The 12,481-nt window shown below is 34.1% G+C and overlaps 1 protein-coding gene across 1 annotated transcript in view; it reads right to left on the bottom strand.

Annotated features, from left to right (window-relative positions):
• Window positions 1-340: 340 nt before the first annotated feature.
• The window catches only part of GFRAL (GDNF family receptor alpha like), a 59,864-nt gene continuing 47,723 nt past the window's right edge, over window positions 341-12,481 (bottom strand). Inside the window, exons 7-9 of the mRNA XM_059179312.1 lie at window positions 3,475-3,570; window positions 3,316-3,388; window positions 341-410 (exon numbers count right to left, since the gene is read on the bottom strand). Coding sequence (XP_059035295.1) covers window positions 341-410; window positions 3,316-3,388; window positions 3,475-3,570 — 239 coding nt within the window. The remainder of the gene's footprint in view (window positions 411-3,315; window positions 3,389-3,474; window positions 3,571-12,481) is intronic.

Below are 12,481 nucleotides of genomic sequence, written 5' to 3'. Positions count from 1 at the left end.
TCATATTTTGATGTAACTAATTACTATTATATAGATTCAAATTTATTATGAAATAGATCATGCAGACTGTAACTTGGGGTAACATATTTTGCCTTCAAGGAAGACTTTAATTTTCTACCAGTGTCATAAAAGTTACCACCATACATTTTTACTTGAATACTTTCTTAAAAAAAAAATCTAACATCATGCCATTATTACTATTTCTTACATTATTATCCTTAACTATCTAATATCAATGAATCCGTCTTCACATTTTCTTTATTGATGACAGCTGGGATATTCTGTTGACTGACTACAAAGACTTCCTGTAAAGAAAGTGGTTGTTAATGATCCGTGACTCTTAAAGAATCAGTCTTCCAGGTATTTGGATTGGTGAATGATCTCTTGTTTGACTTGATATCCTGGAAGTTCTATATAAAAGTAAAAGTTAAAGTTAACAACATGCCATTTTAATGATTTTACAAATGAGCTTCTATGTGCTTATATTTCTGGATGGATTTTATCCCTGGAGAGAAAAATACAATCAAGCTCCTGAATGTAAAGTCTCAATAGTCAAATATTCTATAATCTTTCTAAGAAGTATACATTTAACTGTGATTTCCAAGGAATCATTATTTTAAGAGTCTTTTAAATTACATTTAAGTTTTAAGTTATTTAAGACTTACTTCATATTTAAAATTTATTTATAAATAAATCAAGCTCCTGAATGTAAAGTCTCAATAGTCAAATATTCTATAATCTTTCTAAGAAGTATGCATTTAACTGTGATTTCCAAGGAATCATTATTTTAAGAGTCTTTTAAATTACATTTAAGTTTTAAGTTATTTAAGACTTACTTCATATTTAAAATTTATTTATATTAATTTAATTTATTTATTTTAGAAAGAGAAGGGGTGAGGGGCAAAAGGGGAGTGTGAAGGAGAGAAACAGACTCCTCACTAAGCAAAGAACCCAAGTGGGGCTTGATCTCAAGGACCTGAGATCATGACCTAAGCCGAAATCAAGCACAGAAGCTTAACTGACTGAGCCACCCAGGTGTCCTGGTGCCTCAATATTTAAGTTTTAAATTATTGGCTTCTCTACAAATTCCTCCAAAAATTCAGGGTTGTTTTAATTTCACATAACACGAAACAAATGTAAAAATGTTAATTTGTGTTGCAGAAAGGTATTCCCAAATGCCTGAAGTGGCAACCAGCCTTCTTTCATTAAAAGGTGCTGGTCATCCCTAGTGTAACATGGGTTTTGTTGTAACTGATGATTTTGTTTATTTTGTCCTTTCCATGATGGCTTGTAATTTTGTCATTTACTTAACCCTAGATCATTTACTTTCTGGATCTTTCAGATTATGGGTAAAGATTATTTTAAATTGTATGGAAAATAATTTGTAACTACATGTGGTGTACTTAATAGTAGGAATGATTTGCCTTAAAATACACATTAGAGAAAATTCAAGATTCTTGTCGAAAACACCCACACTGAAATCCAGTAAAGGGATAGGCAGATGAGAAAGAAGGTGATCTTACACAGGGGATTTTGAAAGACAACACCTTACTTATCTGCGGTATAACAGTAATCTGTAAAAACGCAATGTGGTAGATATGAAGTTTATACATTATGTGTGTCTAAGAAATAAAGATTCAGAACCATTAAAATAAAATTTTGGCTAAACAAGAAAACCCTCTGTGTCTCTCTGAAATGATATGTCTATAATGGAATAGGTAGGCAGGTCCAGTAACTGATAGTGCTCTCAAGTATTTTAAACCAGACAAAGTCAAGTTTAATAAATTCCAATGCTATTAACCCCCTTAGAAACTAGAGCTATTTAGCCTTTAAACTGTATCTTGGGACCCAAGGAACATCTCATACACATACCATTTTAAGGCCTTGGAGAAAAGCAGTTTGGGTACTTGTGTTGGTGAGCACCAAATGAAATGCTCCATGGGTTGGGATCCAACGAGTGGATAAGTAGATACTGCATTTAAAAAATTCATTGGAATATATTTAGGCAGGGTGTAAACTCATCAAGGGCCTGACCTGTTGGTATTGCCATATACCTCCCCACGTAAGTATTTCATTTTATCTGCCTGCTTGTCAAGGTCTTAAAGTGAGAGATTTCTGGAGGGGCCATCAGTATACAAGCATTGAGTAGTGTACTGAGTTCTCTGTGATTGCCATAAGAGAAAGGTCTATTGCCATTGCTCTTCTCTAGACTTCATCTTACTGATAAATATATTCTGTGTGTGTGTGCCTATACATGATATAAATGTATATATGCAAACACATATATTTCTTCATTGCACGATACTCAAATGAGACACAAATACACACTCGTGTATAATGAACAAGAAAACAAACATCAGGGGCTTCTGGGTGGCTCAGTTGGTTAAGCGGCTGCCTTCAGCTCAGGTCATGATCTCAGTGTCCTGAGATCAAGTCCCACATCAGGCTCCCTGCTCAGTGGGGAGTCTGCTTCTCCTTCTGCCTCTGTTGCTCCCCGTGTTTGTACTCTCTCTTTTTGTCAAATAAATAAAAATCTTAAAAAAAAAGAAAAAAGAAAATGAACATCACTGATTCATAAATATGAAGGTTTTTTTTTTAAGTGAAAGGTAAGCAAATATACACCGTTTTATGTCTATTGGTCAATATTAAATAAGTGGAAAAATTTTAGATCCTGGACATATAGAAATATAGACATTGATAAATCTCTAATGTAAGTCCCACATGTTTGCTGGAGCATTACCGCATTCCAGCAATGAGGACAGCCAAGGAAAAAGATTTGGAAAGAGTGAATTAATGTGAGGAAATAGTAATGAGTGTTTCTAAGGGTACCCTGTGAAGTCTCATTAAATGCTTCTTTTAATAACTGTATATTAATACATGAATACAGTTTATTAGCATATAAGAAACTGAAGAGGAAATCTTCAGATAAATATAAACCGTACAAAGTCCACAACAGCTCTGTTAGGTAAGCTGATGATTGCAAATGATTTGAATGAGGAATGCAGCAAAGTTCAACTTGAAATTTGTAGGAAAACCAGGGGAAAGATTGATAACAGTTTAATTGGGGGGAACGATGCACATGTGCTGCTAAAATGCAACATTAAAGAAAAAAAAATCTCCCTGATCACATTTCTCTTGCATCTGAAGACTTACAGTAATGTTTCCATGGACCTATCCCACATTAAAAAATGATTTAGTATGTCTTAATGGAGAAGCTTTCATTCTCAGGCCCTTTGTAGGGTCTGCCATTGTGAAATGTGCTGTAACCAGGCCGATTCTGTTCCAGCCCTTCCCTTCTGAGTTGTATCCAGTTACCTCAGCTTGAGCATAACCAAGAGAAGGATTCCACAGGTGACCGTCATGCACATGACAGCATAGATTACTTCTCCTAGAAATGAAAGATTAAAAAAAAACAACTACTGAATTTTTGAGAGAGAATAAATAGTAAAAATAGAGGATGGATTTTTAACTGACCATTGAAAGGGGAATGAAATCCACTCAGAGTTATCTCCTTTGCAGGCTTTCTTTTATGCAATGCCATGCCTTTGGCATTAGACAGATTCAGATAATCTGAAAGAAAATAATGAAAATTAGATTAGAGTATTTAAAAGTCATACATAACATTTTTCTAAGGGTTGTAATTTGTTTTATATTATATTACAAGGTAGCAGTTTATTTCTGATGCTCTCTTAATAAAATCTGATAGGTGAGGATGAAAGCAGGAGCACGTTCCTTACATTTTAACAGGTTTTTTTTTTTTTTTCCACCTTTTAATAAGATAATTTCTCTACAGAGATTGCTGTTTTTTTTTTCCCCCCAAAACCATGATTAGGGAAGTACATTATACTTTACGACAGTTCACTGTACCTTATATACAGACCAGGGGTAAAAATCAGCAACTTGAAGCTACCCATTGTAATATTAAAAAGTTTCCTGTTTGTTTTATGGGCATAATTATTCCAATGTGCTTTTAAGGATATTTCATTTCCCTAAAATACTTTGTATTTATGAATCTTAAAAAAAAAAAAAAAGAACCTTATTTACTTATTTGAGAAAGATAAAGAGAGGGAGAGCACAGAGGGAGAATGAGAGGGAGAATCCGACTTCCCACTGAGCAGAGAGCCGAGGTTGGGGCTCCATCCCAGGACCCTGAGGTCATGACCTGAGCTGAAGGCAGAAGCTTAACTGACTGAGCCACCCAAGCACCCCTCTATTTAAAAATTCTTATCAAGTCCCTAAAACAATCACTCTGTTCACCCTCAGACTTCAACATCCAACTTTCCTTATTTCCCTACTCTGTCTCTTGGAAATTCCTTCCCTGTCTATTGTTGTCAACTAGCTTTTGTCACACTTACGGGAAAGGGTCACAAAAAGGGTCACTTTTATGGAAAAGTCAGTCTATGGCTCTAGTCTTTGTGGCAACATTTTGCTAAACACATTTCTATCTCACTTCACAACTCACAAGATAAAAAGATGGGATCCTTAAAACTAATTAACGGATTCATTTTTAGTGACATTCATCGATAACTTTGAAGTGAACTCACCCTTAGTTTTGATTCAGTTCAACACAGATTTGAATGTTAAATATACCAATAGCCCAATAACCAATTTCTTTGATGATGAAGATTCAGGTAGGATTTGAATCTTTGAAAAAGGGCAGGGGAGATAAGATAAAGTTTCCCCTTGAGAGACTGGCTGTCCTCTCTGTTTCGTGTCCTTAGAGACCTGAAAGTCCGAGTAGACTATTGTTTGTAGAAATGAGTGCATCAAATAGTGGAATCCACATCTGATGACAATTAGTGACAAGAGGCTCTGAGTAGGAAGGGAGATGGAAAGACATATTACCAATAGTCCCATCTAGTCCTTTCCTTACCAAGAGTTGTGGCTGTACACAAGCCAGCTGCTTGGAAGCCAAGATTTGAGGTCTAAGTTAGGAATAATCAGCAGAAAGCAGAGGAGACAGACTTCAGATCATAACAAAGCTCTCAGTATGGGTCCAAGAGAAGGAGCCAACATAAGAGGTAGAAAAGGGAAGATTTTGTTATTAGAAAACCCATTTTCAAGGAGTCTGAACTCTAATACAGTGAAGATGTTTTAGTTTAAGATTTTTTAAATTTCTAGACTTACATATTGGGTTATCATATATTTATAGAAGTCTGACTTTCTTAGGAACTGAAAAATCAATCTCTTCTAAAAGCAAAAGTAATAGAGGTAGAGTGTGTGAATTTTTTTTTTCAATTTTGTGGTCATAAAATACATTTTGTTATTCACTATAAAGTTGGAATGGGAAAACTAAGCTATTTTAAATAATATCATTTTTATACTAGTGGTTCCTTTTTTGGGGAAGCATTAATTTTAATCAAGTTGATCTTACAGATTTGGTGAAATTATATTAAAATTTTATATTCAAATCACTTCAGAATATGAAGGATAGTTTTGTTTTTAAAAAAATTCTATGGCATTTTGCAATGTTTTAATTCTTTTAAATTTAAAATTCTATGGCATTTTGAGGCAGATCCATGGCTTACATATAGATGTATAATGTACATTGGCTAATTATTTGAATGATGCTATAGTATTTCTTTATGAAATTCTATCCCTAAGTACATTTGATCTAGTTAGGTACCATGATTCATCTTTACATAAGAAAAAGGTTACTATTCTGACAAATTAGGCTGCCTCTTAAATATATCTGCCTAAGGTAATTGTTAAACATTCACCTACCAAAGTTTAGAAAGAATCGTCTCATTCACTAAATTTCACTCACATGGAACTCATTAACAAAGTTATAATAGATCAATGACAGAAATGTTAGCTAATGATCCCAGTGAAAATTTTAATGTGTCTAGCAATCACTCCACAATCTTAAATATTGCACCCTAGGAGGATACCAAGTATCAGTTAGAGAGATTAATGTTACAGAGGGTTTCTTGGCTACTGAAGCCCATTGGAGATTCTTCCCTGCCTTTTATAAACAGTGAGGTTTACAGTGTTTTATAACCATGAAATTAAAGTCGGCAGAGTTAATAACCAACCTCAGTCCCACACCATCTGCTATATTTATAGATAAACACTGTCAGTGACTTGTTTATCTTAACTCATACCCTAGAGGAGTTAAACACTATTATGAACTATATTGTAAAATCCCTGTACATTTGACAGGAAATCAAGATTAATTTCAGGCCTATATTAAGAACAAATTTAAATAGTGTTCTCCTCAAATGACTACAGAGATGTGATCATTTCTTTTTTTTTTTCTTTTTCTTCCAAATTCTTGTGTAGCAGTGGCTGAGAGCTGATGGGATCTAAAATTTACATTTTATAATTCTTATGAAATGGTAAATGCATAAATAAAGATACAATAGATCAGATACAAAATAATGATTTAAAAAGAAATGTCAGAATAGTTGAAGTAGAAATTAAATATATCATATAGTGCACCTTTGTAAATCTTCGATTAAAATTCTGTTTACATATACAGGTCTGCATGGAAGAAAAATCTTGACAAAGTGAACATTTTCATAGAATAATTAAATACGTTTTATAGCTTTTTAAAACATTGCTAACATGTCACATAGCATAGTTAAATGTTATTGGCTTCTTTCCATTTTTAAATAAAAGGCTGCCAAAACCACGACAAAATTTCATTGAGAATAAAAATGCAAGGATGACCTTCTTGCATATCCAAGGGTTGAGGCTATTTCTAATTTGATCAATATTTCAATATGGTCATCTGAAGATACATCAATTCCCAAATTGGAAACAAGTTTTGAATTTTTTCACTTAATGATCAGTAGTGAGAGTCCATGTATCATGGACCTTTCTATCATTAGTGTATAAAAATCACCTTCCAAAATGGATCTAAGAGGCATTGCAGCTGGGGAGAAAGGAAAACATATAAACATCTTTAAGTTTGGAAAAAATAACACATTAATAACATGATAAACCAAGGTATTAAACCCATATGATGACAGTATAACATCACTGCTAAAATGTATGTTGTAAAGAGTAAATTGACCAAATACATGCTTTCCCTAAATAATAACATGCAGCATCTTCGTTCATTTAGTTGATAAATTCAAAGAAGATGAGATGATGTCTTGGATTTATCTTCTTGCACTATGTATGGCTAACTACGTTTGTCAGGCGCCAGGGGGAAAGGGGAACTTAGCAGTATTAGCCTGTTGGTTTGCAAACCTCAGGAGTTCCCTGGATGAAATCTGTTAACTGATTCTCCATACACAGAGGAAAAGGAAAGACTAAAGAAAGAGGCAGACCCCTCCAGATTGTTAGGTGGTTGTTTTAATAAGCAAGGGAACTTAATGCATGGGACTTGCCTTGGGCAGTCACGAGATAGTAGATCTTAGCACTCAACCACTAGAATTTTAAAAGTTTATACAGAGGTCTTAAATGGGGCTCAGTCACATCTATAGTCCATATGGTCACAACAACAACACATTGTTCAAGACTGCATCCTTGAAACAGCTCTGGCTATGGGAACAGTGAGTAGAATGTTACTCCAAGAACAGGGGAGGGGGCAAGGAGCCTCCCGTCTCCCTGGTACAGCTCACAAATTAACCAGCAGTAATATCCTTTGGATAGCCTCTTCCAACATAGTCAAAGGATATGAAGTTTCAGTTATGCAAAATGAGTAAGTCCTAGAGACCTACTATACATCATGGAGCCTATTGTTAATAATGCTATTTTTTACACTTAAACATTTTCTGAGAGGGCAGCTATTAAGCTGAATGTTCCTACCACACACGCAGAATAGTAATAAAAAGGGGATAGGAAGAAACTCATAGAGGTAATAGATATACTTATGGGACCGACTGTGGTGATGTGACTTTCATCATGTATATTTCTCTTCAAACTCATCTAGTTCTATCCATTACATATATACAGCTTTCTGTATGTCAACAAAAACAAAAGCAAAAAAACACATATTTGGATAAGCATGCACTGGAGAAGATTTGCCTTGATCTTTTGTCATGAACCAAAAGCTCTGTGTTAGTAACTGACTGTATTGAAAAATCTGGCACGTCAAGTTCTTTGGCCCTTGGTTGAGTAACAGTGTTACCCACACATCTAGTAGACTGCTTAGAGATTATAATGAGTCTCAGCTGTTCACATTTTCCTCAGTAGTTTCTGCAAATAATGAAATAGCAACTGAGGAAGCAATTAGAATGCAAATTATGCATTGCTACATAATAGCCAACACTAGATTAGATAAACACACTATGATTTATATATGATAAATATGCATAAATATACTATGATTGTTTTAGAAGGCAGCAATTTTAAATCTTGGAATTAAAAATATCTTGTCACCTGTGGGCTCATGCAAAACAGATCTAAAGATATAGATTGGAGATAAGAATTAAATATTCATGTTTAGAATATATATCAATAAATATATAAGTATGCATGTATAGTAGAATCACAAAATTGGATAGGATGACTTAGATTATCTAATTCAAACTTTAAAGGCAATGATCCATTCTGCTTCATTATTGACAGCAGTAAACACTATTCCAGGAATAAGCCACTTAATATCTTTTATCTTTCCACTATTATTGATGGTCAGTTCTAGTTAAAATATAAAGTACTCTCCTAGACTTCTCTTTTAGCAACTTATGATGATAAATCTACCTTCTTAGCCTAGCCCTCTGGCTGCTACATATATATGTGTGTGTTGGTGGAAAGAGAGAAAGATCAGACTGTAAGTAGACTACATGGAACAATGCTTTCCAAACTTTAACATTGTTCTTGTTTTACCTTAAAATGCCAATTCTGACTTAGTAAGTCTGGGATGAGACAGAAATTCTGCATTTCTTATAACTTCCCAGATGATGTTGATGCTGCTAGCAGAACATATATTTTCTCTGTGTGCCTGTGTGTGTATAGAGTATATACAGTGTATAAACACAGACCTACACAAGGAGAAATACATGTACATACTCATAGAATAAACAAAATGCTTTACTTCTATAAATACGGTGCTTAATACTTTAAAAGGCATTTTGACAAACACTGCTAAACTTCACAGTATCTACCAAATAGGAATTACTAGCTCAACTTGATTAAGAAACTCAGACTCAGAATAGTTGTCTTATCCAAGGTCAGAATTGGTAAATAGTGAAGATACAATCCATAAGAAAATCTTCTACAATATATATGTAAAATTTACCCCGTGGAGGTCACAAAAATTATGCAAAAACATTTTCAGTGTTTTCTAATATGGCAGCCATCTGTATTAAGTGATAAATTTTGAAAAGTAATAGAGACAAGTTGTATTTGATAGTGTTGCACGATGAGAAATATTTCATAGTAGTACTTGCTTGCAAATGTTCATGATCACATATTTCTGTTGCTGAAATCTACAATAGAAGAGGTGACACACATCTAAATAAAGCTTCTGAAATGACTCACATACATCTGTATGATGTTTCAACTTGCAAACCCTATTGAAATATGTTCATTATTTTCAGTGTAATGAAATAAATCAACCACTTTAACTTTGACATTTAACAGAAATATTAAAGAAATGCTGCAATCTTTAGAGCAATTATCTTAGACTATGTTATCAGTGTGAGCATTTTCTGTTTTTACAGATGTAAAGACTGTACATGAAGCTTTCCAGCATATTCAGCAGGCAAAGGGCACACAAAGCATAATGCACAAAAGATCGGTTGTAACTGTTTAAAATCAGATTTGGCTATTTCTTTGGTTGCTAAAATCTATGTCTACATTGATACAACCTAAGTCAGATAAAAATATAAAATAACCCCACTCTCTACAAAGTACCTCTATCTGGAATGAATTTATTGGAAAAAAATGTGTTCCCAAAATTGAAAAGTAATTTTTACCTTGAATTATATTTTACAAGCACTAGGAGAGCTTGTAATGAGACAAATGTAAGATAAGAATGGGAATAGTTTACACCATATTTTATCAACTTCATAAGTTTTTGTTTTCCTATATGGAGATTTCTTATAGAATTTTTTTTATGAAAAAGTATATGTGGCAAAACATTGTCTACTTGATATCTACTGATACCTCTACTTGGAACTGAATGATTCCCTAATGTCTACTGTTTTGAAAATGTGTAAGACTTTACCTGGCAGCTTCCACAATTTTTCATAGGCTGATTGAAAACACCAGGGACAAGAGAGCTAGGGAAAAAAATGAAGAAAAGGGATACATTTTGGAAAGTCTTCATAGACATTTGGGATGACGAGATAATTTGAAAGCTTTATAAATTACTGGGTTTTTAAAAGGAAAAAAAAAGGTATATAATTGCAGTATCTCTTCCCTAAACATAAATTTACAAATTTGGGGGAGAAAGCTGAATATAAAAGTATGATATATGTAGTTAGCTTTTCTTAGATAGCAAACTTCTTAAAAATAGACACCAGATTTATCTAATTTGCAGTGTAATATGGCTATCATAATGCCATGCCTATGCAATTATCTAATGGTCAAAAGTATATATTAGCAATTTTACCTTTGATATAGCATATCTGTCAATGTGTAGTATCATCATGTATAGTGTATGATTATATAATGTTTAGTTTTTTATATTTGCCATTGACAAAGGGTCATTAGATAAATCACATATTTTTCACATATCATTATCATTTTTAATGAAAATTCAAGGACACCTAGTTGGTTTAGTCAGTTGAGTGTCTGACTCTTGATTTCGACTCAGGTCATGATCTTAGAATCCCAGGACAGAGCTCTGTGCTCAAGGGAGTCTGCTTGAGGAATCTCTCTCTCCCTCTTTCCCTCTGTCCCTCCCCTCACTTGTGTTCTCTCTCTCTCTCAAGTAATAAACTAATCTTTAAAAAAAAATAAATAAATAAAAATGAAAAATCATTGTCCCATCTGTAATGAATGCATATCATTATTGATCAATAGTAATGTGTTAAGAAACTATTTGCCTAGTAATTAGTTCTAAAAATCAGGTCTGTTTACTGATAGACAAAGAGTAAGTATCTTGATCATTGGATTAGGAGATATCTGAGAACAAAGAATTTTTTTTTTTTTTTTAAGATTTTTATTTATTTATTTATTTCATAGATAGAGATCACAAGTAGGCAGAGAGGAAGGCAGAGAGAGGAGGAAGCAGGTTCCCCACGGAGCAGAGAGCCTGACGCGGGGCTCGATCCCAGGATCCTGAGAACATGACCTGAGCTGAAGGCAGAGGCTTTAACCCACTGAGCCACCCAGGCACCCCGAGAACAAAGAATTTTGAGAATTTTTCTAAGCTTCAGTTCTCTCATTTGTAAAAATGAGACCAGAATACCTAGGTTCACAGAATTTTTTTGAGAATGAAAATATTAAAACTAATATTAGTATCACTAGGGTTTTTGGAGACATCTGTGAGAAAGAATGTACAACCATAGGGAGGAATGGAAGGGAAAGCAAGGATAAGAGAAGCGATTCCTTTGATGGGTCTTTCTCTTTTCCTCTTCCCCTTGGGTCCTCCTTCTCTTCTTTCCTTTCCTTGGAAAGATCTTCTTGAGTCAATTCACTGAAGTAGAATCTTTTGGCATTTCTTATTTCAGAAATCGGACTTGAAGTCAACACAGTAAATTCAAAGTTTGTCAGAAGAGGCAGAATTGTCTAAATATCTCTTATGAAATGCTAGTTCTATAGAACCCGTTTATGTGTTAGGCAAATTAAAGATCATATAAACAAATTACTTTGGAAAATTTTAGATTAGACAAAATAAATTATGTCCTGGCTGCAAGTGTTTTACAGTGTTTTGTTTTGTTTTGTTTGCTGTAGTAGAAGGGAAACTTTACCTAAGTTTATTTTCTCCATGGAATACATCTAGTAATCCATTAAAAAAGGAAAACAAAACAAAACAAAACCCTTGGAAAACATGGCCATATCTGATTGATAGACAAATATTTATATATTTAGGGTAGGCACAAACTGTTTATTGCAGCTTCTTCTTTTTGTATAGTTAGTGGAAAGTCAGAAAAGTCAGACTAATGGTATTTTGTGTTCCTGAATACAGGCATTATTTATAATCCTTTCCTCTACTAGACATACATATATACAAGCAAGTGATACCACAATTTCTCTTGTTCTCTATTCTTTAGAGTTAAACAAATTTTTTAGCCTGTAGCTTGGGAGATGCCTGACCCCCAAATGCTACTCCTATTACCCCTTAGAGAGGTTGGTGTGATGCAACATTAATTCCACATTTGCTGCCAGTTAATCTGCCATAAGTCAATTTCTCATTTGTCCTCACGAGATATGGAGAATTTAGAATCTGCCCTCTACTTAGGAGACCCATTCCAGCAGAATGAGGAGTTCACGGATCATTTACATCTAGTCACCTATGAATGTCCACAGGACCATGTGGCAGAAACCACCAGACCTGGACCCAAGTAAAGGTTTTCCAGATAAGTAATTACTTCCTACTTCAGAGCTAGCACAATGGCAGTCAACATGGGAATATATTGGT

This window comes from Mustela lutreola, chromosome 6 (genome assembly GCF_030435805.1).
Source record: "Mustela lutreola isolate mMusLut2 chromosome 6, mMusLut2.pri, whole genome shotgun sequence".
Lineage (NCBI taxonomy): Eukaryota > Metazoa > Chordata > Mammalia > Carnivora > Mustelidae > Mustela > Mustela lutreola.
The sequence above is the reverse complement of the archived record's forward strand: the minus strand, read 5'-3'. Positions and strand labels throughout refer to the sequence as shown.